The sequence below is a fragment of the Haliaeetus albicilla genome, chromosome Z (assembly GCF_947461875.1).
Source record: "Haliaeetus albicilla chromosome Z, bHalAlb1.1, whole genome shotgun sequence".
Taxonomy (NCBI): Eukaryota; Metazoa; Chordata; class Aves; order Accipitriformes; family Accipitridae; genus Haliaeetus; species Haliaeetus albicilla.
Window position 1 is genome coordinate 24,817,170 of NC_091516.1, and position 27,021 is coordinate 24,844,190.

Here is a 27,021-nt window from a genome sequence, read left to right on the forward strand (position 1 = left end):
AAGCTCTTTCTAGACATGCATTTGCCAGTTTGTTAACAAGCTATTTCCAATACAGCAAAAATGATGAAGCCTTAAGCATCTTTAGTATCTGCTAAAAGAAGTCCCACTCGTTTTTTTTTAATTTGGTTTAGACTTAAAGCCAGAATTTCATTAAAACTAATAAAAGAAACAGAGCTCTATGGAAAGAATTTCACTCAGTTCTTGCTCAGTTTTTCCTGAGTTTTGCAATGTTTGGTCTGCGTGAAAATGAACACTACCCTGTGAAAATTGCATCACAAACTGCTGAAAAGAAACGTGTACCTGGAAGTGCTGTGTAGGACTTCCCATCTCAGGACACTTCCACAGTTTGACATTTCCAGGCTATTATATTTCCGCTCTCCGAGTGAACTTAACTGAAGTTTCAGTGCTTTCCATAGTGATGCACTTCATTTACAAAAGCTGTGTTTTGAAGATGGGACCCTTCTGACAGACACCCTTTCAAGTTCTTAAACCAGTTCTGAGGCGAAATAATCTTAGTAACTCCCACTGAAACGAGTTGTCACTGCAGCCACTCAGCACGTAAGTGTTTTATTTCACTTTACCACCTAGAAATCTTCACAAGAACTACAACAGACAATAACAAAATCCCTTGTCAAACATCTTCAGAGAGGAACTTGAGGATCTCAAGATGGAGATGAGCAGCACAACATGCTACAATGTTAACAGACCCACTTTATTAAAAAAAAAAAAAAAGAATTAGAAAGTCACACTCCAGTGGACAACTCACTTTCCAAACAAAAATTGCCAAGAGTAAAATGCAAAGATCCCCTTGCATTGGGAGATGACATCACTCAGCAACATGACATCAGTGAAAAGATGCACCCAAGTGTCCAGAATTGGTACAAAAAAGCATCAGGTGAAAAAAAATACTCGCAGTATAGCTGCACCTGGCATTCAGTGTTCAAAAAAGTTTATTACAAATAGCTTGTTAAAAGAACCGCAGTTTTCACCCTAGATGATTACATATTTTGCATAGTTAGACAAGTATGTGTTCAGTCTGTTCAGACTTTTTTTTTTTAACACTACCCTTGCTAATTAACACAATTCCCTTGTTACGAGATGGAGGAAGCTTTTAAGCACTGCCTAAGCCTATGCTCCCAACTGTTTCTTATAAAATAGCTGATCTTTTAAAATGGTAATCAGCCACTGACAAAAATTTTGGCCCCAATCACATGAAATAAAAGAACTGCCCCAAAATTCAAAGATAGGACTATTGGGTATCAGAACCCTTGGTGTTAGGAATACAGACAACATTGGTGAATCCCATACCGAGTGAACCTTTCTCTAAGATGGTATGTAGTGCAAAATTCAGATCAAGCACCTTCGATAAAAATTACTGTCAAGAATCTTGGTTTGGTCATTTGGTCTTTCCATTGCCATGAACTGCCTGAGATTCAAACACAGCTTCCACCCTGTAGGACAGCATGGAATGCAAAACGAGCACTGTGTAAGAAGGAAGCAGAATAGCTATGGTAAACCTGTTCCTTGGACAAGAACATCAGACATTTCTCACACCATTTATTTCATGCTCTCACATGATCTGTGCAGCACTATTTCTGCACACACATACTGTTTTCTCTTATATTCTGATGAACCACATTAGCAGCAGACATCTTACTTCCCGTCTTTCCCACAAGCTAAATTACTTGCCATCTCCTTGAGTTCCAACAGGTGCCAGTTGTGTCCTATTCTCCATTTCTCTTCATAAACACGTTTTCTACAGCAGCTACAGCATACACACCACCAGTCCTATTTTGATTAAAAACATCAATCTTCCACATCTTTAATTAGGCTTCTCGGCTAGATTTTTGTCTTTTAGTCAGAAAGCCTCTTGGGACAAGGACTGTTTCTACTTGTATTTATCACTGCTCAATTACATTAAAAAAAACCAAAAAACAAACCAAACCAAAAAAAACCCCACCTGTGTAAATAAACTCCTTAAGCAACTAAAGATGTCCAGACCCAAACACAAGCAAAACGATTGTGCCCCTGGCTTCTGCAGTACTTTATGCTAACCATGAAAGTGCTTCTTGCAGCTTTCCCTGACCAGTGCAAACGACTAAAATGCATGCAGTTGGAAGAGATAAGTCAAGCTGCCAGAAAGTACATAAATGAGTGACAATGGACTAGATCCACCTCTTGGGATGACTCTGCCTACGTGTAAATGTATCAGAAACCACTGTCAATGCCACAGAGAAACACGATCCGATGTGATATATGATTTAGAACTGTTAAAATGCCCAGAATAGGGACAGAAAGATACTCAAACTCTGCAATTGTGCTTTATGCCAATTAAACATTGTTCCCCAGCTGTAAGCCCACACACAGTCCATCAGACACACCTGAACAACTCCACATAGACTGGAGTGTAGGTAGGTATCACCAGGCAGGATGGTCAGAAAAGTACTCATATAGAAGAGCTACCCCCAAATGGTGCCACACTTGAAAAGTTAGCCCAGCTGAGGTTGTTAAGCACTGCAGAAGGTAAGATAGAGCTCTCATTCAACGTTCTGCCATAGCTACCGAGTCATTTCTGCCAAAGTTTTTCCAAATGATGCAACACAGAGGACTGAACCAGAACTATCAAGCCATGGGTGTAATTCAGGCTTGCTGAAGGATCCCGTGGCTGAACTCAGACTGGAGCACTCATATCCTTTTAAGTCCCTAGTCATCCCATCTTCTCCAAATCCCCCCTACAAAAAAAAAAAAGAAAAGAAGTTTAATGAGTGGCTATTAAGTTATCTTAGATCATTTACCAGTTCAGCTCTGAGAAACTTCTCTGTAGTTATACTGAAGATTAATATACACTCCTACATGCAAAACAATGAAACCTGTAAGTTATTAGGCAAAAAGCATATGATCACTTCGACGTATCTCTCAAATATACCACAAAAATCTGCTTCCTTCTATTCAGTTGTCCCCATGACACTGTGGAAGACTGCTCATCCCTTGTGCAAGGCACTACAAGATCCTCAGCTGTGTGCTTATGGAATTACTAAAGGTTCAGCATTACTTCCTTCTGCATAAATTGGTTTTGCACAAGCTGTAGGAGCAAGAAAAGAAGTAACCCTTGCCTGCAGTTGCTCTTGCCTTCACACGTTCTTATTTAAGAATTTATTCCAACAATTTGTGGAAAGGGAAGCAAGAAAACATGGCTACGAACTCGCCAGTTATTGCAAACACCTTCTCACCGTATAGCTGCTGCTACAAAAAGCCAGTTTGCATTGCTGCCCTAATACTCTGGAAATCTTAACCTCATGCCTCTGTCCATCACCTCATACACACACCACCCACGAATGAAAGAAACTTGGTGTGAATTTGCCCCATAAGGAATGACAATACACGTATTTCTGTATCCCTCCGTACATGCATATATATTCACAGATCCATAAATGTCACTTACCAGTTAGCACTTGTGCAGTAAACATCCATACTGAGAATTACTGAGTACTGAGCATTCTGGAATCATTACAAAATTTGTGGCTCTCACACGGGACCCATAGGCCGGTAGCCTGGTCACTGTTGCTTGTAGTGTGTTAGCTAGACCAGCTAGGTCAGAAGAGTCTCTCCCTAACATCTCAAAGTTGTGATGGAACAGGTCATCTTAATTTCAAAAATTACATATTTCATAGCCTCTACTTCTGCCTCTCGCAGCTGATGATAGTCTTTTCTCAATTCACACCATTATAGACTGTACAGAATGCATGAATGACATATTAAAACTGTATCTTTCTGCCTTTATGGAGAATAAACATATGTTTTCTATTCACGGTCATTCCTAGCACAAAGCAGAAATCTTCTCTCTCAGCTAGTGCTACCACTGGCCCCAATGAACAATTCTAGAAGCAGCAGTTACACAACTAACAAATGGGACTTGCTGTTCATTAAGGCTTGTAATGAGATATTTTCTCCCATTATTTGCAGAAATCCACTGACAGAACTGTATTTGCATTTGTCAATGCTCAGTGAACTACTAACAGTCAATTGTATGTCATTTAGCTTTACTTTTCAATAAAAATAGCCTGAAGGATGTTCAGTACAGACAGAACATATCCAGAGCAGACTGCAAAGTTACCTGTTATCCTGCAAAAGTTATAGCAATCTATATTTTGTTATAGCTACACATCATTTGATATGCTACTACCAAACATTGTACCATTTGATATTATACTTGGAGCAAAGATACTCCAGACACTTCATCATACCTTTATAAGCAACATGTATATGCTTTGGTTAGAAGAGAACGTTAGTATAATCTTCCAAAAAAAGAAAAAAAAAAAAGACCAAGGAGTATAGTTTGTAAACCTGTCCTTTTGGAACTCACCTGGTAAGGTTGGGCACACCTAAACCATGAAATACTGACTGCTCTGCAGCGTTGCACTAAATTACAGCATATTCTCTTCTGGAGAGGAAAGTGAGGTATTTGCACTGTGTACTTCACCTAATGATAATCCAGTTCACCTAACTTCAGAAGCCCAAATCCCTTATTCTTAGGAAGTTAAATGGAGAAGTCTTCTGATTAGGAAGTTAAGGAGAAAATTAATTTCCCAAGCTTAATGGGCAAGTACTTCTGAAGGGTATTTCAGGATAGGTATCTTAGACACTTAATGCTGTACATTTATGAATACTGTATTCTTCTTCAGCAAATACCATTTCAAAGAAGTCACAGAAACGTATACAAAGTTGTATTCGTAACTGCTGTTCTCCCAACTCCCCCTCACTAATCAGTAAATCACTGCTCTACAAGAGGATTTGATCCCAAAGTACAACACAATTATGATGTCTAACCAAAATTTCCTAAGTATCTGCCACAAACTACTTATAACACAAAACCCATAGTGTTGCACTTAACACGCAAGCAGTAAAGATCCCTAAGGTGCACAGGTACGTCATTTCTGCTTTTATATTTATCACTCGCAATCTGAGGCCAGGTCTTCACAGGAAACTCAAAATTCTTGGCTGTCACTTCTTAGTCCAGGACTGTCAATGTAGTAGCAATGCAAAATCCCGTTCAATTTTTCTTAAGACAGGCCATGATCAAGGTATTATCCACATCCTTACCTCTAGCCACCATACTAGCTCATCCAGCATCTGAAACATTACTGCAAGCCTCAAAGAGAGACCTATACTTCAGTACATTACTTGGTTAGACACAGAGGATCCTTCTCAATCCACACCTCCGTGCTACATGTTTAGGTCCTTGATAGCACAGTCCTCTAACACAATAATCAAATCACTGTTACTTCTCTCTATAACACATTTCCCAAAGTCAAACATAAATACTGATGAAGAAAAAAAAAGGAATGATACATACAGAATGAGGAATGGAGGGAGCAGAGTCACTTTACAAATAAGAGTTTGATAAAAGTCATCAAAAATGCAGTTTATAATCTGCTTGGTATCAACATTTCTATTGGTTTTCTTTTTGGAGTACATGTGCTTGTTAATCATGACAAATACCAACAATGCATACCAGCCCAATACAAACTCTGGTGGGAATTTTGTACTTTTAAACCCTCTCCGTAATTATTTAGTACCTTTAAAACAAACTAAGGCATGTAATCTGAATGGGTCTGTGATTTTTTTTTCCCCCAATAATGACTTTATTCTTAACCTGCAAATATGGGAGAATGGATGTTAGGCTGAAGAGCCTAAAGCTAATCATTGCTTTCAAGAAAAGAGTTTATGTGCATTTGCAAGACGGACACTAACAAAACTGCTAATGAATTCTGGTATTTTCAGCTGTCTCTTCCATTTGTAAAGTTCTACCCCTGTATCTTTTCCAGAATTCACATGTTCACAAAGGAAGTATCACTTTGTATTACATTAAAACACAGATTTAAAGTCAGTAACATCCATTCAAAAGCAAGTTTGTGGCCAAAAAGTGGAAAGCTCTCCTCTTAGAGATGTAATCCACTGTGGGAAAATAATGGAAGATTGGTGAGGAGGATTGTCAACACACCCAAGTGACTTGCCGCTAGGGTGTTGAAAACCACATATATCATACTAATCATTCTTTAGTCTTGTATGCTTGACAAGTAGAACATCCATTATAACATAGGCCTGTGACAGACTCCGAGCCACCCTAACTATCGTACATGCTCAAGATTCCTGCCCTGCTGTGGAAAAGAACAAAGCACAGTGGTAAACTACACCTGCACAAATCCCTGAAAAACAGGCAAAACCAGCAGGTTCAGAGATCCTCTAGCAAGGACTGAGCTCCGCGATGCCTGCATCCCTGCTTGCGTGCCGCTGCTGGGGCGCTGCTTTGAGGATCCCCCAGTTCACGAGGTAACGAAAATAAAGTTACTCTTTGCATTTCGTCTGTGGTTCTGTGGTTGTTCCTGCAGCCTACCTGTGTCAGCTCACACATCCACCTACACAAGAAAAATGGGAAGCCTCCCTGCCATTTATTTACTCCTATGACAAAAATAAGAACCACGTGGTTCAAGAGACAGAATGGGGGAAAAATACTTCCTGTTTTAAAGCTTTAAAAAATGCTCTAAGATACCGTTATTTATAATTTGTCAGATGCAACTTACAGCAGTGAATAACAGTGCAGCCTGCCAGCCAAGTAACCACTACTCCAAGCTCCTTCCCCCAGCCTCTTTTACATACCCACAGGTGCACAGCTGACAGATGCACTTTTTCAAGGATGGAACTACATGCAAAGGCACAGGCTATATAGGAGGCATTTGGCAGACCTCCCCCCCCCCCCAAAAAAAAACCTACAAAAACAAACAACCACCCCACTCTTCAGCAGCAGTCCTGGAAGACAGGTCAGAAGATGAACTAGGAACCTCCAAAAGCAAGGACAGAGCACACAAGACTGGTACAGACTGCACCACACATCCCACCTGACCGGCTCCCTTCCTGGGGCAGCATGCCCAGGTTCCGTTCCTCTGGTAGTGTCCCAACCAGAGCTCTGCGGTCCTGCTTTCAAGCCTCTTCTGACCAGGACATGAAAGCCCTGACAGTCACTTGGGGAACCTTTGTGAAGTCACCAGCACCAAGCTCTACAGCCAAGTCTGGAAGGAACATGGCTGGGCTTGCTCCACACAGCAATAGCCAAGGGCAGAGCTTCCAATTCTCTAGCTGTTTGACCATGATTAGATCAATATCTAAATGGACTGTTAAGAAGCACTTCCCCCTTAGCTGTTTAACATGTTAGCAGCCACATTCCAGCTTCCACAACCAGCCAAATAAAAGACTTTCCCTAAAGCTTGTAAAATTCTGCTTTATAAGGAAGATGTCAAATACAGGTGGAGATTCTTCTTAAAACCTATTCACAACTGTTTGGGAAGAAAGAAGGAGAAAGACGTACCAGAACAGAGGAATAACTTTATTTAGCAATGCTTCAAAACTCTGTAAACACATCAGGTTAGGGGTCAATACTTTTACAGTGAGACGTTCATCTGCTGTAACCTCAACTTTCACATTCCCACCCCATCAGTTACTTACATCACAACGCCAGAAACGTATATCAACTATTTGAAAATAAAGTGGTATTAACACTACCACAAGTCATAAATTTTTACAACTTTAGGCATATTACTGCACAAATGTTCTACACTAAAAAAAAAAATACACACTTCAGTGGAAGTCTACAAAAAGAGAGCAGCCTCTATCAACAGGTAGAACTGATGGCAATATCAACCAGAATTCTCAGTGAGAGAGAAGAACCCAATGAACGTAGAGCACCAAGTAAAATTTGGGGGCGGGAGGAGGCAGGGAATTAGGGGCAAGATAGAGACACCAAGGATTTCACTACTTCTCATTTGAGACTCTGTTTTTCCAACATCTGCTATTTTAAAGTCATCTACTCAACATCTATTTTAAAAAATATGCTTAAAAACAAATATATAGTTCTGTACATAAATGATGGGCTGTACATAGAACACCACTATGGATGACATGAAATTGGAAGAACCGGAGCAGGCAACTGACACTCTTAAACAAGGAGACTGGAATACAGCCTCCACAAAAAATAGAAAGGAGTGCAACTTCTCCATCTAGGCAGTGCCTGGAGAAGATGCTACACGCCCAAGTGAACTGCAATTGCGCTGCTATGGTTATGCTTCTACTGCACAAATTCTATCCTGATGATGGTTCCTCTGTGCCCGACTTCTCATTCGACCCCTCTTTCTCTGGAAGAAAAAGTGTATTAGTCAGCACTCTATAATATTCAATTAATTGACAGAACTACTGCTTGAAAAGTGTTTGGCATGTATTAAAAAAAAGCATATACAAAATGGTACTTCCAATTTTGGTAAGTGTTCCAAGTAAGGTACAATCATCTGCTATCAGTACAGCCACAATTTTAAGCAAAAGCTAAACTGCAGCAAGCCTTTGCACAAAGTTTAGATCTCACTATTCCTTGAGACTAGCTTGTTGTGTTAAATTCCTAGTACTCCATTAAATACCCTCTGTTTTGGTGAAAGTCTTCTGTATAACCGTTACTGCCTCATTTTTATTAATGCATTTCAAACTAGCTTTACGAATTCTCAAAACTCAACTTCAGATTACTCCATTGCTAATGCACCTTAAGGCTTTGTTTTTTTCTTTAGTAGCTGCACATTACCTCAAAAAGTCAGATGAGCACCTTTCCTCCTACTTGCAAGATCTTAATACAACAAAAGGAAGCATGTTTCCTTCATTTTTATGTCTCATCTTCCATAAGGAATAAGCATGCAAATAATCCATATCCCTACACTTCCACAGCAGGGTTCAGCTACTCAGAGCAGGTTATTTATAGTAGCATACCCAGTGGCAGAATGGACAAAAGCTTGTTGCTACAGTAGATAGACACTTACGCTTCAATTTTTCCATTAGGTCTAATGGGATTTCATGTATTCTTGATGCCATCTCCTGTAGATGTTGACATGATGCCAGCAACAGGGAGTATTTTCTTTCATCAAGAGGCCTTGGCGATGATGTCTTGGTAAATTCTTCATCCAGTTTGAAGAGTTCTAGAGGACTGCACAATCCATCTCTTCCTCTTTTTTCTGGTGCAAGACTTCGGTCTGATCTACCACTTACAGTTTCATCTCCATTATGCGTTTGATGCAGCTCCTCTTCACTTCCAGAGGCAGTCTTTTTCAGCTCTTTATGCACGTTTAAGAGGGACTGTAGATCTAGCTTTGATTTTTGAATATCCTCCTTATTTTCTGAACCACCTGTTACACTTGCGCCTTCTACTACATCAAAATCAGACTCTGAGCTTACAGATTTGTCGAGATCGGTGAGATCAAGAGATTTTGGCAGTGTCTCATCCAATATCCCCACGTAGCCAGTTTCAGAACTAACAGAACTTAAGAATGGAAATAAATTTGAGTGAAGCATCCTATCCACTAAGGAACCCTGAAAGTGGTCTGAAGGCAGAACATTTGTTACATTATTGTTTTCTGAACAAGTATCTGGAGTATTCACGCTCTTATTTACATATTGAAAAGTCTCTTCTTCTGAATCTTCTACAGCACTTTTGTTCAAAACAATACATTTTAATTCCTGTGCTTCAGTTCTCTCACTCTCTTGCTTTCCAGATGTTTCTGAAACTGGAGATTCAATGATATGACTTAAGCTCATCTGCTCTTGAGGTCTAAATTCTGTAGAACTTACTTGGGACTTCCTGTCTGACAAGGGAGGATCACAGTCGGGTACAGGAGATGCAGGGATGGAGCACATGAATCTAGAGTATGCAGGCTTCTGCATTATAGGTCTAGCACCCATTGGAGCTTCTTCTAGCATTACCTCAGTTGGGGCCAGCTCTGTGTCTGATGAGCCCTCAGTCTCAACAGCTTTTGTCCATGAGCTTGAAATTTTAGTAGCTAAATGAAACAAACCATTGTAAAATTTTAGTACTTTCAAACTCTCAGTCAATCTGTTCTTCTATCCCTTCAGTAACAGAAGCATCATGGTTTAACCCCAGCCAGCAACTAAGCACCATGTAGCCGCTCGCTCACTTCTCCTCCCGCCCACCACAGTGGGACGGGGGAGAGAATTGGGGAAAAGAAAAGTAAAACTTGTGGGTTGAGATAGGAACAGTTTAATAGGACAGAAAGGAAGACAATGACAAAATGACAATGACAAAATGACAATGACAAAATGACAATGACAAAATGACAATGACAAAATGACAATGACAAAATGACAATGACAAAATGACAATGACAATAGAATTGGAATATACAACACAAGTGATGCACAGTGCAGTTGCTCACGACTGGCTGACCAATGCCCAGTCAGTTCCCAAGCAGCGATCCACCCCCGCCATCTCTCCCTACTTTATATACTGGGCATGACATCACATGTTATGGACTATCCTTTTGGCCAGTTTGGGTCAGCTGTCCTGGCTGTGTCCCCTGCCAACTTCTTGTGCTCCTCCAGCCTTCCTGCTGGCTAAGCATGAGAAGCTGAAAAATCCTTAACTTAGTATAATTATTCTCATACTTAAGTCAAAACATAACACTATACCAGCTACTGTTAAGAAAATTAACTCTATGCCAGCCAAAACCAGGAAAACAAGCAATCCAAGAAGGAAGATGTATAGCTGCTTCATACTGTTTACGCTTAGTTTTTTTCCTCAACACAAAGGGGATTCTGCACAGGAAAAAAAAAGTTTAATCAAATTCACAGTATTCATATTGTGTTAGGCCTACATCTTACTGGCCTACTATGCTGTATTACAGAGTGAGCCATTATGGTAACTTGCAGCTGCACTGAAATAATTATCTTTTTCTTCCTGTGTGACGTGCGCAAGGTCAATGAACTAATCGCATTTCCCATCAATGAGTATTATAAAAACAAGTGGTTTAGACTTACGCAGATTTTCTGGAGTTCGGGGAATTGTTTTCCTTACTAAAAATGGGTTAAAAGACAGTGAGCTTATGAGATCTTCTAATGCCATGCCTTTTCCTTCACCATTCTGAGGCGACTCAGATACCACTGACTTTGCAACCTGTAGGATGTTAGAGAAGGGCAAATCCTGAGAAAGCAAGGTTACAACCCCTTTATTTCTGTCACTTACAGCTCAAAATAAATCCCATTCTTCAAACGATCGGAAGAGTTTGGAATCTCCTGACTACTCTTCTGCCATTTACTACATAGGCTCACAATGACCACAGTGTCCTACAAACACAAAATGAAGATAGGGGACTGAAATCAGAATTCAGTTCTAAGTTCCCTCATCATCTACGAATCCATCTTTAAAATAAGAAAAATGTGCTCAGATAAATAAAATGTATTTAAGACACTAGTCAAGACCTGCATAAGCATGAAGACTAGAGCTATATTTACACAAGTAAAACAGTTTAGCAGATAAAAATTAACTGTACCATTTCAGTGAAAGATGCAACCTACTTTCCAAATCAAGCTGCGGCACATTTTACAGTAACTCTTGTGAAGGAATTCCTCAGTTAAATCTTAAATAAAATACCCAGAAGAGGAAATACTTAAACTCCTGCTTAAAATTCTCAAGCCCCTCTTAAATATTTAACCTGCATAACTTCAGAAACAAAAAGCACTACTGACTTCTTCAAATATGCAGTGGCTCATAAATTAAGGTATGAGAGGTGACAAAAATCATACCATGATTCTACTGAAAGTGCTATTCACTTCACCATCATTTTAAGTATGACAGCTGCAAAAGCCCCATACTTTCAGGATGTACTTACTTGGGCAGTCACCCCTAAAACTCAGTGACACAGATTACTATCCAGCAGAAAAAAGTAACTTTTCACATATGCAGATTACAAGAGGCATTTAATGATATAATGAGTAATTTGTTCTCCGAACTTAATGACCATTTATTTAAAAACAAACAAATAAAAAAATTTTTCCTAACCTCTTCTGCCAGTTCATCTCTGGCTTTCTGAAGAGGGTCTTCTTTTTTAACAGGAGACTCTGTCAGGAGAACACAATCACCTGCACTCTCCAATACTTCTGAAATGGCTGACTCATCCTTTCCATTTTTTAAGATATTTGGAGGCTCAGGCTTTTCCTCCCCCTCACACATTTCACTATGCAAGTTCTAGAAGAATACACAGGAATTATTAGAAGTTTTAAACTCAAGTGTCAAAAAATTAGCATGAAGAAACTGCTGTACCAGTTCTGAACAGCAATGGCCTTAGCGTTTAGTCAATAAAAATATTTCAGTCTCAAATTCTAAACACAAAATATTTTTACAATCATATTTAAAGTAGGAGACAAGTAGTGGCTAGGATAGAGTGTTGCATAGAACACAGGTGACCTATCCACAACTACCTTGAATGCAGTACAGTGAACAATTGTGCATTGGCCAACTGTACATCCAAGTTGCTTTTAGGCCACTTTGTAACCCTTAAGTTCAAACACAGCTTAAAGAAACATCAAAGTCTGACCACTGCTCACACCAAAAAAGACTGTTTCAGCAAGCAGGGTATCAGTGACACACTGTATGTTGTACTGGAAGTCAGGTGCAAGTGCACCTACTTCCTAGTGTCCTTGCCTAAAGCTTAATAAAGTCCCTGACAGATAGCTCTAACAGTTTTACAAGACTGACTCAGATTTGTGAAAACAGCACTTTAAAAAACTAAACCAACAACAAAAAAAGACCTCCCACCCCCCCAAATAATAAGTCTAGCTTTCAATCAATGTGAAAAGCAAATATCCTAAGTTTAACTTATTTGACAGGCAGGAAATTACTGAAGAACAACCTTTTCAATTACCACATCTCTGTTTTCAGATGCTTTTGACAACTCCAAAGGCACTGAAGAGATCCTTGGGGCAGTGGTGGAGATGAAGGGGGATAAAAAAAAAAAAAAGAAAATTTAGAGACAAATAAAACAAGTGGCATGCAAATCTTAGTAGCAAGCCATTACATATTGTGTGCCCCGTATCTGTCCGTTACGATTTCCCTCAATTCGTCCCGGTCATCAGAAGGCAATTTTACTATAGGGAGAACCTGTGACAACTAGAGCAGATGTAGCCCTAGTTATGTATCAGCCTCCCAAAATTAATAAATTACAAAACTTTTCTCTTGATCACCAAATAGAAAAAGAAGGGATTTTGTGACACATTTTGTAAACAAGTCTTCTGTATTCTGCAATCAAAGATAACTGGAAAGTCTCCTGTGGACTTGACAATGTTCTTTTCCTTAGATATTCTTCCTCTGAACAGCCTCTGGCATCCACAGGTCTTTTCCTATATGAACTTACTGACATTTAACAATCACCTAGCTACCAAAAGCTTCAGTCTTATCACTTCTGACAAGTGTAGTGCTAATTGAATAGCTCTCTAAATTGTAAGGTACATTCCATGCTTCTTAGGGAGAACACGCCTTAAAACATTACTATTTGCTATTGTCTGTCTTCAGAATCAGAAGCAGACAAAAATCCATGCTGCATGAAGTCACTGAGAGAAATCCAGGCGTTAATTGTCAACTACTTGGACAACCTTTGAGACTTGCATGCAACTACATCTACTGACGTCTAAGTATAGGGCAGCCTTCCTTTGCGAATTCCCTTTCTCTCCTAGTAGGCAACTTTCAAGTATCTGTAGGACTCCTGTTATGAAATACAGTGTTATTCAAAAGGTCATGAAGCCTTCCTGAACTAAAGTAAATGACAAACAGGCTAAAACTTTTTGGAATACCATTGTTTTGTGTTCTGTCCTTTGCTGGAACTGCAGTTAGAGAAGTTACAGAACAAAGTGATTTCAGAAGATTCAGGAGAAAAACCTTGTCAGGAAGGTTTAGCTAGCACAGTAATTCTGCTTGGCAGTCAGGGGGTTTTGTTTTGGTTCAGTTTTAGTTGTTGGGGTTTTTTTAAAAAGAAGGGCTCCTGTGAACGTCTGTTCTTTTATTCTCAGGCTATACTGAACATACATGCCCATCTCAACCCAGAATTCTCCATTTTCTCCACCCACCTCTTAAAGCTTGAAATAACGTAATTAAAAAGTGAGATAAAAACCTTGCAGCTTGGCTGCTGCACATCCTATTCAGCAGCAACCAGCTGATCTATCAGTCACCAGCTGGAGAAAGTGGCAGTTACTTTAGGACTATCTTACTCAATCAGGTCGGTGTGACATGTAAGCAGTGGGCTACTGAAATATTCCACTAAGGATCAAGAGATGCAATATATTCAACTCCAATAAGTAAATTTCTATCTTTTCCACTGCTTTTTTATCAATTTCTCATTAACATCATACCATCCTGGTGGTGGTTCCGAATCATCTGTCATAGTTTCCAATGCCTCAGCATCTTCCTGGTAAGGTACTTCATGAACAGAGTCAAAAACATCTAGAAAAGCAAGTCAAGAGTTTTATTACTGCTTCCAGTTTTTTTGCTTCAACTTCCCAGGTGACACAAGATTCAGACCACTTCTATAGACTATTCAGGGGATGGACTTTATGAACACTTGAAGAAAAGTAAATTAATACATAAGCAGGACAGGGGAATCAATCCTTTTGCTCAGGTACCACCTGCAGCCACAGATGCCACTAGCAGCCAGCACCTATTTGTGTTGTTCCTGAACACGTTTGAGAGGGATGATGCTACCTGCTGCCCTGCACATATCAATCATTCGTTCCACCTTCGTCCAAACTGCAATCCCAGCCACTTGTCATCATTATACCCTCCCTCTCCACACATGCATCAATTGCGTGGCACATCAGTTCCACAAAGCAAAATCCCACCCACATTTTCCCCACCATCTCCACCTGCATTTATCAATAAATCTCTCTGTGGACATACTCATCCCTCTAATCAACATTGTCAGCCCCAGCAAGGCAAGGCACACTATAAGGAAATGTTTTGCACATTATCAGAGGTCTGCATACCTCAGCTCAGGACTCTCTAGAACAAAAAAATACCAATTTTGGTACATCATTCGGATAAACAGCCAAAGTCTAATATCAGTAGTCCTCTACTAACCCTAAATTTCAGCTTCCGCAGCACAAATGGCACTTCCTTTTGTATTCAACGCAACACCACCTCCAAAATCCAAGCTCACTTCAAGAAGTTCAGTGACGTTAACTTTTTTTTTTTAAAGCTTACCATGTTAACAGGCAGAAAGTTAGTTTTCTTAGCGGCTAGTTTCACAGATCAAGCATCTTAACCACAGAGCAGAGAGAATGCCACAGACATCAGTTTGTCTCAAGCTTTCTAGTATTACCAGAAGCTCAGAGCATTATTGCACAGTGCTTCAATCTTTGAAATTTTTAAGGCAAATGACCTTCCATTTGCAATTCTGTAGCCTTTCCTTTATGGCTTCTAGACTTAAACCCACATACCCTCAGACTGCTATAGCAGTGCTTTCACCTTTGTAACCAAAAGGATCTTCTCCCTGTTGCTCTGCACCTTGAAGTTCCTACACACTTCTGCTATGTCTTTCTTCCTAAAAGGGACTGCAAATGACATATGATTCAAGCTGTCTTCCCCCTCCTTTTCCACCCTTGCTTTGTAGCTTCTAATTTATAACTCTACACTAGGGACAGTCAACACCTGGCCAACAAGCACTACCCAGTAAAATACAATCAGCTCACCAGCTGATTAGCATGTGCAACATACATGTCCGATCAAAGTGACCTCTGATCAGCTCTATTAAGCTAATGACTGAAAGCAATCAACACAGAGATCAAGTAAGGTCCTGATCAAATAGCATAGTTCCTGTGGAATAAGTATTTCCGAATGCACCAGGGAAAGATGTTTACCTGGGAGGACACATTCAATTTCTTTTCCCAGCTGGCCAATGGGAAAAGTTTTAGCTTCTTTCTCTCCTTCGTATTACACCTCCAACCTGAGGCAACTTTTACTGTTAGAGTGAATGTATTCTCTACAAGCCATTGAGTGAACCTCTGTACACAGAAATCTGTCTCAACATGCTTCATGCAACAACAACAAAATACCAAACAGCTCCAGCATTGGGTTTTTTGCCATATCAAAAGCTTCAGAGAATCTTTGAGATACCACAAGGTTGAAAAATGTAAGGCAAATGTGGCAAGGGGTCACGCAGAACCAGATTATCAGAGACTGTCAAAGATACTTGCAAACTCAAGCAGGGAGTCTTTTCGACTCCAAGTAACTTTTAACAATTGGGGCAGGGGGGGAAGGCAGGGGAAGGGAAAGAAGCTTCTCCTGTTCACCGACCTGAAAGTGATACTCGATACTGAGAAAAGATGTTATGCTCATCATCCTCTTCTGCAACATTAGAAGAATGGGGTGACAAAGCCCCTAAAAAATCCTGAAGTTCCTTTCAAAAGAAAACAAACAGTAACAGAAGCAGGCTGAAAAAAATCTGCATATCAACAGCAATTAACAGGCAATTATTTACAACAGCTGTTCTGCAAACCAGCTGTCAGACTCAACACAAAATTTTTCCTCTCTCTGCTGGGTAGCTAGGCAAGGGTATAACCTCAGATCCCTGTACCAATGTGAATGTCAGAATGGAAATGATTGTTCATTCATCTGGCTGATCACTTTAAAAGGGAAAAACAGAACTCAGCAGATGTTTAGACTGACGGCACACAAGAGCTCATTTTCCACAAGGGGACAGACATGGACAAAACCAAAGCCAATCAGCTCGCTCTTATGCTGATTTACTGTCTTGACAAGATGGTTCCATACCCCATCTCAAATGAAGACACCAGCTGTCATTAAGTCACACATATCTTCTTTAAGACAGACTACTTCATAAAGCAATTTCTGCTATACTGTGCTATCTGATTCCCTAATCTTACATACAAAGCTTAAGTGTTGCAATAGAACACACCAGCGTAGGTGTACATGCTCTCTCACCTTCACCCTTTCTCTTTCCCAGAATCAGATAAATTGAACACTACTTACTAGATCCTGAGCCAAGGCTAAATTAAAAGGACATAGGCCAAGAAAGCTCTTCCACTTCTGTTCCCAGCCTTCTTGTTCTTTAGAAATCGACCCACTCACTGACATACAATGCTGTTGCTCTGCTTCTAGCCTGTAACATAAGAGCATGGAAAACAAACACAACACATCTGTTGGTGGAGACAATTCTGCATAAAGATGGAGAGTATTATGTGTTCCCCTCATCCTGCAAAATCTTTGATATGTATCAACTTATTCATGCACTTTTGCATGCACCAAGAACTAACTGAAACAACCTAAAAAGCAGCTGCTAGGTAGTCTTCACATTTCTTACACTAGAACTGGAGGAACTATACTAAAATACATAACAGACAATGAGATACAGACTTAAACTTCCCCTAAGCCAGTTGCAGATAATGTTTTAAAATCCCAGAACTGATGAACATAACAAGAAGAAAACCATAAAAATCAGATCAGCTAGCAAACAAGGTCCCCATGAACAAAGCCTGAAGTGTTAACGAAGCAAGGGCGTCGTGGTTTAACCCCCGCCAGCAACTAAGCACCACACAGCCACTCACTCACTTCCCCTCCCCCCTCAGTGGGATGGGGGAGAAAATCAGGAAAAGAAGTAAAACTCATGGGTTGAGATAAGAACGGTTTAATAGAACAGAAAAGAAGAAACTAATAAAATGACAACAGCAATAATAAAAGGATTGGAATATACAAACAATGTACAGTGCAATTGCTCACCACCTGCTGATTGATGCCACCCGTTAGTCCCCGAGTGGCGATCCCCCCACCCCTCACTCCCCCCAGTCTCTATACTAGATGTGACATCACATGGTATGGAATACCCCTTTGACCAGTTTGGGTCAGCTGCCCTGGCTGTGTCCCGTCCCAGCTTCTTGTGTCCCCCAGCTTTCTCGCTGGCTGGGCTTGAGAAGCTGAAAAATCCTTGACTTAGTCTAAACACTACTTAGTAACAACTGAAAACATCAGTGTGTTAGCAACATTCTTCTCATACCTAACTCAAAAAACATAGGACTCTACCAGCTACCAGGAAGACAGTTAACTCTATCCCAGCTGAAACCAGGACAAAGGGCAAAAAGCTGAAGTTACCTAGAGAAGAATCCCAGTTAAAAGTTATATAGACAATCAAGACAAATGTGAACTTCCCAGAGGCAAAGGAAAGATTGAACCAACATGTTCTCACTATAAATTATATTATTTTAGAAAAGACTTCAAGGCAGGAAGACATGATCCTTAGACTGAAGAACAGGGAACCAGAGAAAATTTCCAGACAATTACCTCACTGCTACCAAACGCTGTAGTACTTCATTGCAGAGCACACTCCTATCTTCAATGGCCTGAAGTTGTTTTAAATCATATTGACAATGTTCATCTCTCAACATCCTCAGGGCTTCATTTAATAACTGAATGACTGTTAAGAAATTCAGTTTTTCAGCTTCATACACGCTTCCTGTACACAACTTGAAGTATAGCAAGCAAGAAAAAAAGAATTAGTGAACAGCATCAATATCAGAAAGTTTTGTCTTCCCTAGTCAGAGCAAGGATACAAAGTTCCACTTTGTATTTTGATTAAGTTCCCAATTGTTTCATTTTTCAATAAAAAAAGCTCTCTAGATTTAAGCCTCAGGTTTGTTTTCTAGAATCAGCTGCTTGAAAACAGCCTATAAAGCAATACAAACTAAGAACAGTTCAACTAATGAGGTATTCTGTTGAACCACTGCCCCAAAAGATGCGGCAGGCCTGAACAGCACCATATACTACACACTGGAAACAAAAGCCCATTAGTTAAAGCAAGAGTTAAACTGGTCAACATAGTTTTAAATGTCTAAACAACAAAAAAATCAGGCACTAATTAGGCAGACTTACGAAGGCAGTTATCAAACTTAAAAATGGTTGAAACATAACCATACAAACCAGCAGCATAATCACAACAAACTTTCACATACAAATTAGACATATTTTCTCTATCCTTGAGCAACCACCTCCTATCATCCGCGAAGTCCTTTTTTTAAAGGTATCTAATTACAAACCTGGGGACTGAAAAAAACAAACCAGAGTTTAGCAAGAGGGACAAAAATTACTTACTTGCTGTATGTCACTTTCAACTCTGTGAGCCAACAGCCATGGAACACTGAAAGCAACATTAGTTCCATCTAAAATGCACTGACCAGCACAATCTTCAAGTACAGAATCCACAGCTTCCTTTTCCTTTTTCAGAGATGTAAGCATTTCCATTATAAGTGTCCACATACTGCGGACCTTAACAGGCAAGACAGACAAAAACGCTACGTTAAAATGTTTGCCATAATATCTATAATGACGGAGTACCAAAACAGCGTAAAGGCAGATGAAGGGACCTGCATAATCGCAGGCAGGCAAGTGGTAATAACAGTATCTGAGATTAAGTGTTGCAGAAACGTAAGAAGAAATACAGTACGATGCCACAGCAGAAAAAAAAACACTCACCTTTTCAATTCTCTCAGTTCTGTCATTTTTAGTTTGGTCATTTTGTTTCATCCTATATGCACATGCAAAACAAAAGTTCAGGTGGACTACAGTGAAATTATAGTTCATATTTCATAAAACTGAGTAAGAAATCAAATTTAGATATGCTTAGTTACAAGGAGAAACACTTACTTCTGAGACTGTGTCTGCAAGACTGCATATTCAGACTTCACCTCTTCTATTTCTTTCATTAAAAGCCTAGCAAAAAAGTTAACAGCACAGATTTTTTAAAAATCCAAGTTTCTACTCTGCTGTTCTCAGAATTCCTTGCAATGACTAGCCAATCACGCTCACTCTTTCCAAATCGGCATACTGAGGCAGTTTTGGAACAATGCAATAAAAACGCATCCTTGACTTCCTCGCCATGACTTTGTGCAGAAAGACAAGCCAGGAAAGCCACCAAGATATTTATAAATTGAGCAATTAAGATTGTCACTTATTCTACTGCAAGGGAACAGCTTTTATTAGACCCAAGAACAATACTGAAGTTACTAGAAACGGACCTATCAATATACACCACCAAATATATTCAACAATTGTACAGTCCCCAAATCCTTCAGTTTCAAAAAAATACAGAACAGAATACTGGAGTACAAACAGCTGACCATCGAAGTCCTTTTCCCAAAGCCAAAGTGCTTTTATTAAATTTTTAAGGATGTAAAAACACAGAGGCCTGATTTTCAGAAACACCAGGTGCCTGAATCTTGTCGAATGCATTGATCTTCTGATGCTTTGTTGAGAATGAAAAAACTACAGAATTACGTTTTTGAAGAGTACCACTCACAAGGTAAGTAAGACCACTAACACTTCCCAAGCAGGGTGAGAGGGGATGCAGAATTATAGAGATCAGAGAAGCTTAGGAGATTTTGACCTCTGGAAATTATACTGTTGAGCGTTCCATTGAAAGCAGAGCCTTCAATTATATTACTCATGGCCCTGTCAAGCCGAGTCTTGAACGTTTCTAGCAAGGGAGATTCCACCACTTTGCTGGGCAACCTATTCCAGTGTTTAATTGTTCTCACATGAGATTTTTTATTTTTTTTAAATCCAGGTGGAGTTTTCCTTTGGGCCTGTTGCCTCTTGTCCTGTCACCATACATCCTTGTGAAGAGAGTACCTCCATCTTCTCTACAACTACTTTTGAGATATTGGAAGACTGTGATTAAACCCCCTAAGCTTTGTCTTCCTCAGGCTAAACAAACACAATTTCTACATCTTTTACTCGTATGTGTCAAGTTCTCCCATCTTCTAACCATCATGGTCCTCTGCTACAATCTCTCCTATCTTTCAATCTCTCTCCTCAACTGGGGGGACCAAAACTGAACACAGTATCCCACGTGTGGCCTTAGAATTGCCAGGTAGAGTGAAATACATCTTGATCTGCTGGCTGTGCTCCTTTTCATGCAGCCTAGGAGGCTGTTGGTCTTCTTGGCTACCAGGGCACACTGCTGACTCGTGCTCAGCCTGTGGCCCAACACTACTCTCACCTCTAGTTCTTAGCAGAGCTGCTTCCCAGCCGAGAATCCACAAGCCTGTGCTGCTGTTGGGGATTATTCCTCCCCAGGCGTAGGACTTCATACCAATCTTTGTTAAACCTCACATAATTCTTGCTGGGCAAGTCTCCAAACCCAGCAAGGTCTCCTCATTCTGTGCAATAGCTCTTCATCCCAGTATATCTACCTTTCCTCACAGTTTGGGATCATCTGCAAGTTTAGTTCATTTGCATTCAATACTGTCATCCATATCCCTTATGAAGACAAGAAATAGTTTAAGACACAGTAGCAACCCCAGAAGAATTCCACTCATGATCACCTACCAGCTAAGACTTTGAGGTACTACCACACTTTGGGCTCACCCCTTTAGCTAGCCTTCTACCTTTCCAAAGGTGACACAGCAATTCTGTTAAGTATCTCTACACCCTTGGATGCATTTCATCAGGTAGCAAAGGTTTGTCTATGTCCAGTTTATACACATGAACCACCGCTGTACCCTCTTCTGCTATCAGTAGTTTGTTGCTTCCTTCATCATTGCTTCTTGGCACAGAGACTGGGCTACTGACCTTACCCCTGAAGACAGAGGCAAAGGCGGCACTGGGTGTTTCAGCCTGTGACACTTGTAACTTAACTTACCATTTCATTCAGAAGCAGACCTAAATCCTCCATTTACTTCCACTTCCTAAACAACATACCTATGGAAGCCTTTTCTCAGGCTCTTGCCACGCTCTTGGACCTTTAGCTGAACTTTGGCCTTCATAACTACATCACTGCACACCTGAGAAATATTTCTGTACTTAGGTCTGGGAGTCAGTCCCCTCTTCCATATTCCATATGCTGCTGCTTTGGTTTCTGAGCTCTATCACTAGCTTACTGTTTTAACCAGGCTGGTTTCTTGTTATGCCTGTTTCTTTTCCCACTTAAGGGGAAGGACCATGCTTGAGCTTCAGCAAGGATCTCTGAAAATATCCTAGCACTCCTGAGCCCTTCTGCTTTCCACAAGATACCTCCTGGCAGTTCCCTGGGCAAGTGGAAATCTGCTCTTTTAAGTCCAGTGTCACTACTCTTCCACTTGTCTTCCTCATGTCCCTAGGATCTTAAGTTCCACAGTCTTGGCTGCGGTGACTATAAGGCTCCTGTTGGCAGTTATATCTCCAGAAAAGGTTCTCTTACTTGTAAGCAGCAAGTTCAAAAGAGTGCCGCTCCTACTCAGCCCACCCAGTGATCGCATTGCAAAATCATCCTCAGTGCACTCCAGTTCCCCAGATTGCTAATGGACCACCATGCTGCTTTCCCAGCAAATACCAGGGTAAGCTGAAATCCTGTGTAAGAATCAAGGCCTGCAGGTCAGAGGTGTGTTTGATTGGTCTGAAGAAGGCCTCATATACCTTCCCTTGTATAGAGGGAGAGGTGTAGAGCAGACATCCACCATGAGGTCTCCCTTCATGCTAAACCCTCTGATCTTGATCCAAAGGCATGAAACACATCGGTCCTCTCACAAAGAGCTATGCTACATGCACTGAAACCGCTCTTTTACCTACAGTGCAATCCCCCTCCTTTTCTGCCATTTACTGAACAGCTTGCAACTGTCCATGACAGTGATCCAGTCATGTAAACTATCCCTCCCCGACTCTGTAAATTCCACTAATACGTAACTCTGTGCCTGCACAGAAAGTTCCAGTTACTCTTGTTTCTCAAACGGGGAATGTCTTCCATACACAAGAATAAAGAACAGCATAATTCTGGTGAAGTAATTAAGGATTATGTAAATAAAATGTGTCCCACGGTAATTAACCAAAGACCAAATGTCTCATCCTGAGACAGTTATATTCTAAGATACGGCCCTTCAAACATTAAGAAATCATAGTGCTGTACATGCAGAATTCCCTGATCATTTTTAATGCCCAAGCAACCTTATCTTCCAAACTATAGCAACTCCTAACTGAAGAACTCATTTCTTTAGACTGCTATGCTTCACAAAAGACCCCCAACAAACAGTAGAACTTTCAATTAAAGGAGGTAAAGGGGGAAAAAATGGGGAGAAGCTCAACAGAACTCATGATGTAAAGCAGATGCAGCCTCCTCAAATCCTTTTAATAACACACACACACGCACAAAAAAGCCAGCTTTTATGGAAAGACTCCAGTTCTTTAAAAGCATTACTTACTGTGCTTTTTTCTCATATTCTTGAATAACAAAAGCTTCTTTTTGAAAAATTTGCAGAAGTTTATTGTATGCAACTCTACACCTTGCATCTGCCAGGTACACATCCTTAGGTCCCAACTTCACAGCTTCAGCAAAAGGTATATCAGTGCCTAAATGGAAGTTAATGTTTGGATTACATCATTCGCTTTTAGCAAATAAGCAGCTTCCTAATCTACATAGTTTGAATTGAAAGAATCACAAATCACAATGCCCATTTTACCCGGGGCTGAAACAGAGTATGCAGTGTGCTGTCTTTTTTTGCCAGTTCTTTCTGTTGTATATTTTCACTCCCTCACTCTTGCTCCCTTTCCCTATTCTTTAGGTCACCAGAACAATACAAGATGCCTAGAATAGACAGTTCTGATCCTTCAGAATTCCTCAAGTTGTGAGAAAGAATACAGTATAGCGGTCCAATACTTGTGGACCAAACCATTGCTTGTGTGGGTAATGGTGTACAGCATCACACAAATGAACCTTGGAGCAAAACTCATAAAGCAATACAAAGCAAAACAATCTGTATTCTTCTATCAGCAGTGGGTCTACGCAAGAGCACAGAACCCTGTGAAAGATTTTGAAGTGAGCAGCCAGCTCAGAGATGCTTAAAGCTCTTGGCGTATATTAAAGACTTGACAGATTCACTGTCAAGCATGACAAATGAAGCATTTTTATTGTTCCATTACAGCTTACCTGCGGAGTTCCTTTTCAGGTCCTCAACCAGTACATATCTTGCAAACCGATAAACCAGGTGAATAAATTTAGGACCAACAACAGTAAGTGAAGAAGGTGTAACTTGTGGAAGACCGCTTTGTTTTTCCTTCTAGAAAAGTTAAATTGGTTTTAAACACAAAACTAATCTAAGAAATAAAGCCGAAACAACAGCCATCAAACATTTAGCCGAGTACCAAAACACTGCAGCCTACTCGCTAGCAAGCCTGATGCAGAGCTAAACTACTTTGCCACCACAGTTGACAGCTACTCTAGTCAGCAGAAGAGAATAAAACTGTTTGAATGTTCCGCCCCACCATCCCTATTTCTGTACACGAAAGACAGTTTAAATGCAAAGACTGAAATCAGTGTTGGGTCGATGTTAGAAATCTCTGCCCTTCTCAGTCCCAACTGGTAATCCCTACCTTTGAAAAAACAGTCAAGTTGTCTTTCATAGTTTCTACTTAAGTCCTTAACCAGCGTACTCTGTCCTGCTTTTACCTTACTCAAAGACATTGCGTTGTTGGCTTTCACCTTGCCCATTACTACTTAAAAAATAATAGCGTTCCAGTACATACAGACCTGATTTATAGAACTGTCGTTAAAAGACAGGCAGCATGAGAACTTAATAACCAATGACTGCTGAAGGAATCGACTTTGGTTTGTCTCTTCCATCAGAAAGCTCACCTTAAACTTTAGTCCCTCTCTCCACACATAAGGAAAGACTAATGTTAAAAAACGTTTTTCAAGCATCTGAAACCACTTTCACAATAATAAACACCTTCCCAGGCAACATAAGCAAACACCTCTCGAGTTGAAGAAAATTATTCTCACTCAGAGCTGAGGAACCCTCTAGAATTCTGTTTAAGCAAATACCATTACCCAGAAGAAAGCCTCAGCAGTTTTAAGACCTAAGATTAAGCTTCTGGCATTTAAATTTCACCATGCCACAATTTTTCCTCAGGCAAGTCTAAGATAAACCGTATGAAGTAAGACACAAGGTAAAACTGAATTTTTTGGTAAAGCAACATTACTTAAAACTCTTGTTTAAAAGCACTATATATTCTCTCAAAAAAAAGAGTGAGGCCACAGAAACCAGAAGAACATCGATTTCCACTCTTCATAATACTCACTGCAATCTCTCGTAGCCACATAAAGCACTGCCTCCTAAACTGATGGTCTGCAATCTTTCCTGATGGAGCGTAACAGTGTCTTTCCATTTAAAAAGAATGGGGGAAAAAGAAGAAAAAAAAGAAAAAAGAAAAAAGCAATTTCAAAACACGTTTGAATAGTCAGTTACCTCATTAACCATTATAAGAACAAGACTAAGACAAAGATTTCTTAGTGATGCCTCCTAGAGGAGCCAGAAAATGAGGGGATATAACCTAGACCAAGAATAGCTAAAAGTTTGTTAAATGACAAGGTTTTCTTGCCATAATAAGTTAATTACAGACCATTTCAGAGACACATTCGTCTGCAGCTTTTTAACTCAGGAGAAGGGAAGGAAAAAAAAAAAAGGAGGTCAAAATGCTGACAATTTTCATGCCACTCGTCTTCCTCCAGCCATTTCTTTAAGGTGTAAGCTAAAATAGCTCAGCTATACGAGGAAAAGCATTAAAGAAGATGAGGTTCTTGCCACGTTGAAGATCCTGGCAGCAATTTGTAACTGGGAAATGTTACTCGCTGCTTGGTCACGGAAATGAATGGGAAAAGTAGATTACTGTGCAACCATGAAAGTTTTTACCAAACTTGTCAAGCGACAAATACCGTAAGAAACAACTTTAATTAAGGCAAGGTTTCTGATACGTTACAGAGTTGTGACCAAAAGGAAACAAATTCTCTGACTGCATGTTCTTCTTCCACAGCGTTCCCCAACAGGCCACTTCCCCCACCCCCCCTCCCCCCCTCAGCAACTGCATAAACCATATTCTTGATTATGTCCACAGCGGTAAGCTCACAAGGCAAACACTTACCTGAAAACTTCTGCTGTGCGGGACCAGTCCAGCTTAGCAAACAAGAAGTAGGCAATGAGACGAAACATACTGTTCCTCGGGTTACCAAAGGCGTTCCTAATACGCAGATAAACAGCTACATCAGAAGTAGTTAGGAAGCCGACTGACCTCTGCATTTTAACTGGACGCTTAGAATTACACACTACTTTATTGTAAAGCGTCACAAGCAATACCCTGAACGCTTTATTTTCTGCACAGTGAAAAATACACATCCTCCAGCCTACCTGACGAAGCTGAAGTAATTTCGGTGAGAGCGTTTTCTCTCAAAGAAGTTTTAAAACCAAGAGGTACGGAGCCAGTCAGCTCACTCTCTCCAGCTGACCGCCCGGGACGCATCAGTCGGCGAGCAAGAGTTACTACCCTTTCTAGGTTTCCATTTCTTCAGACACAGCCAACACCGGCCACTACTGCAATTCGGGCATTTCCTCTGCGTCACGTATCGCCAAGGGCACCAGGCCCCCTCGGCGGCGGCGGTGACCCTCCTCTTGCGGCGTGCGCTCCTGGGTGAATCCCGCGCCGCACAAGGGCCTCCCTTCTTCTTCTTCTTCTTCCTCCTCCTCCTCCCCTCCCCTCCTCCCCCGGCTCTCCCCCACACTTACCCTTGCGGTAACACAACGCTGTCCTGAGACTTCGGGTCGAAGCCCAGGGCCAGCATGTAGAGCCAGAAATGGTCGCTCTCCCGGCTCATAGTGCCAAGCAGCCGACGACACCACGCAGACACCGGCCGCCGCCGCCTCCGCCGCCCTGCCCGGCCCGCCAAAAGAGCGAGCCCGCCCACACCAGCCCCTCACACCGCGAGATCTCCCGCCCGCCCCCTCGGGCCAGTCAACGCAGGCGCGCAAGGCGAGCCGGGGCTTGGCGCCAGAGGGGCGCGCTGCCTCCCGGGAGGCGTAGTCCGAGGAGGCCTGGCGCCTGCGCGCCGCGGGGGTCGCCGAGCGCAAGGGCCGCCCGCCGCTTCGGTGCAGGCCGCGGGGTGGCGGCGGCTGGCGCTTCGCTGCTGCCGCCGCCGCCGTCACGCCGAGGGGCCCCTGAAGAGGCCGAGCGGCGGCGGCGGCGGTACCGGCCCGGCTCTCGAAACCCCGCCCCGAGGCGGCCCGGAGCAGCGTGAGGTGATGGTAGAGGGCATCGCGCTTCGGGCAGCGCTTGTGGCAGGCGACCTCCAGGGGGCCCTTGCAGCGCAGCTAGCTTCCTTGGTAATCGGGTTACAAAATCGAACA

The 27,021-nt window shown here is 41.2% G+C and overlaps 2 protein-coding genes and 1 non-coding gene across 5 annotated transcripts in view; all 3 read right to left on the reverse strand.

The window, feature by feature from the left end:
• The window catches only part of SAXO1 (stabilizer of axonemal microtubules 1), a 38,739-nt gene extending 32,005 nt beyond the window's left edge, over positions 1–6,734 (reverse strand). Inside the window, 1 exon segment of the mRNA XM_069777347.1 lies at positions 6,658–6,734. Within this exon segment, the coding sequence (XP_069633448.1) occupies positions 6,658–6,734 (77 nt within the window).
• Positions 6,735–7,360: 626 nt separating this feature from the next.
• HAUS6 (HAUS augmin like complex subunit 6) lies at positions 7,361–26,570 on the reverse strand. 3 transcript variants are annotated; one of them, XM_069777341.1, is made up of 17 exons: positions 26,404–26,570; positions 25,766–25,861; positions 24,926–25,004; positions 23,775–23,904; positions 23,050–23,197; positions 19,523–19,588; positions 19,352–19,403; positions 18,971–19,144; positions 18,164–18,345; positions 16,859–16,988; positions 16,163–16,265; positions 14,224–14,314; positions 12,732–12,795; positions 11,882–12,067; positions 10,861–10,996; positions 8,853–9,866; positions 7,361–8,186 (listed from the first exon to the last, which is right to left on the reverse strand). In XM_069777341.1, the coding sequence occupies exons 1-17, from the start codon at positions 26,490–26,492 to the stop codon at positions 8,134–8,136; spliced, it is 2,793 nt and encodes a 930-aa protein (XP_069633442.1). In that variant the 5' UTR covers positions 26,493–26,570; the 3' UTR covers positions 7,361–8,133. The 3 variants fall into 3 exon arrangements, with proteins under 3 accessions (XP_069633442.1, XP_069633444.1, XP_009913302.2); XM_069777343.1 differs by lacking the exon at positions 26,404–26,570 and adding an exon at positions 26,029–26,338; XM_009915000.2 differs by lacking the exon at positions 26,404–26,570 and having other exon boundaries at positions 25,766–26,021.
• Positions 12,898–13,027, reverse strand: LOC138684005 (small Cajal body-specific RNA 8). Its single transcript, XR_011323492.1, has one exon. It is a non-coding gene; the product is annotated as a small Cajal body-specific RNA 8 (non-coding RNA).
• Positions 26,571–27,021: the final 451 nt, after the last annotated feature.

Bases quoted from the DNA above. Each gene is read 5' to 3' on its own strand.
- HAUS6 (XM_009915000.2), bottom strand. From the start codon at position 26,016: ATGTGTATTTTTCACTGTGCAGAAAATAAAGCGTTCAGGGTATTGCTT. The intron at 23,198-23,774 runs GTAAGCTGTAAT...ACTTCCATTTAG, and splicing joins CCTGAAAAGGAACTCCGCAG to GCACTGATATACCTTTTGCT. The intron at 19,404-19,522 runs GTAAGTGTTTCT...ATGTGCATATAG, and splicing joins TTGCAGACACAGTCTCAGAA to GATGAAACAAAATGACCAAA.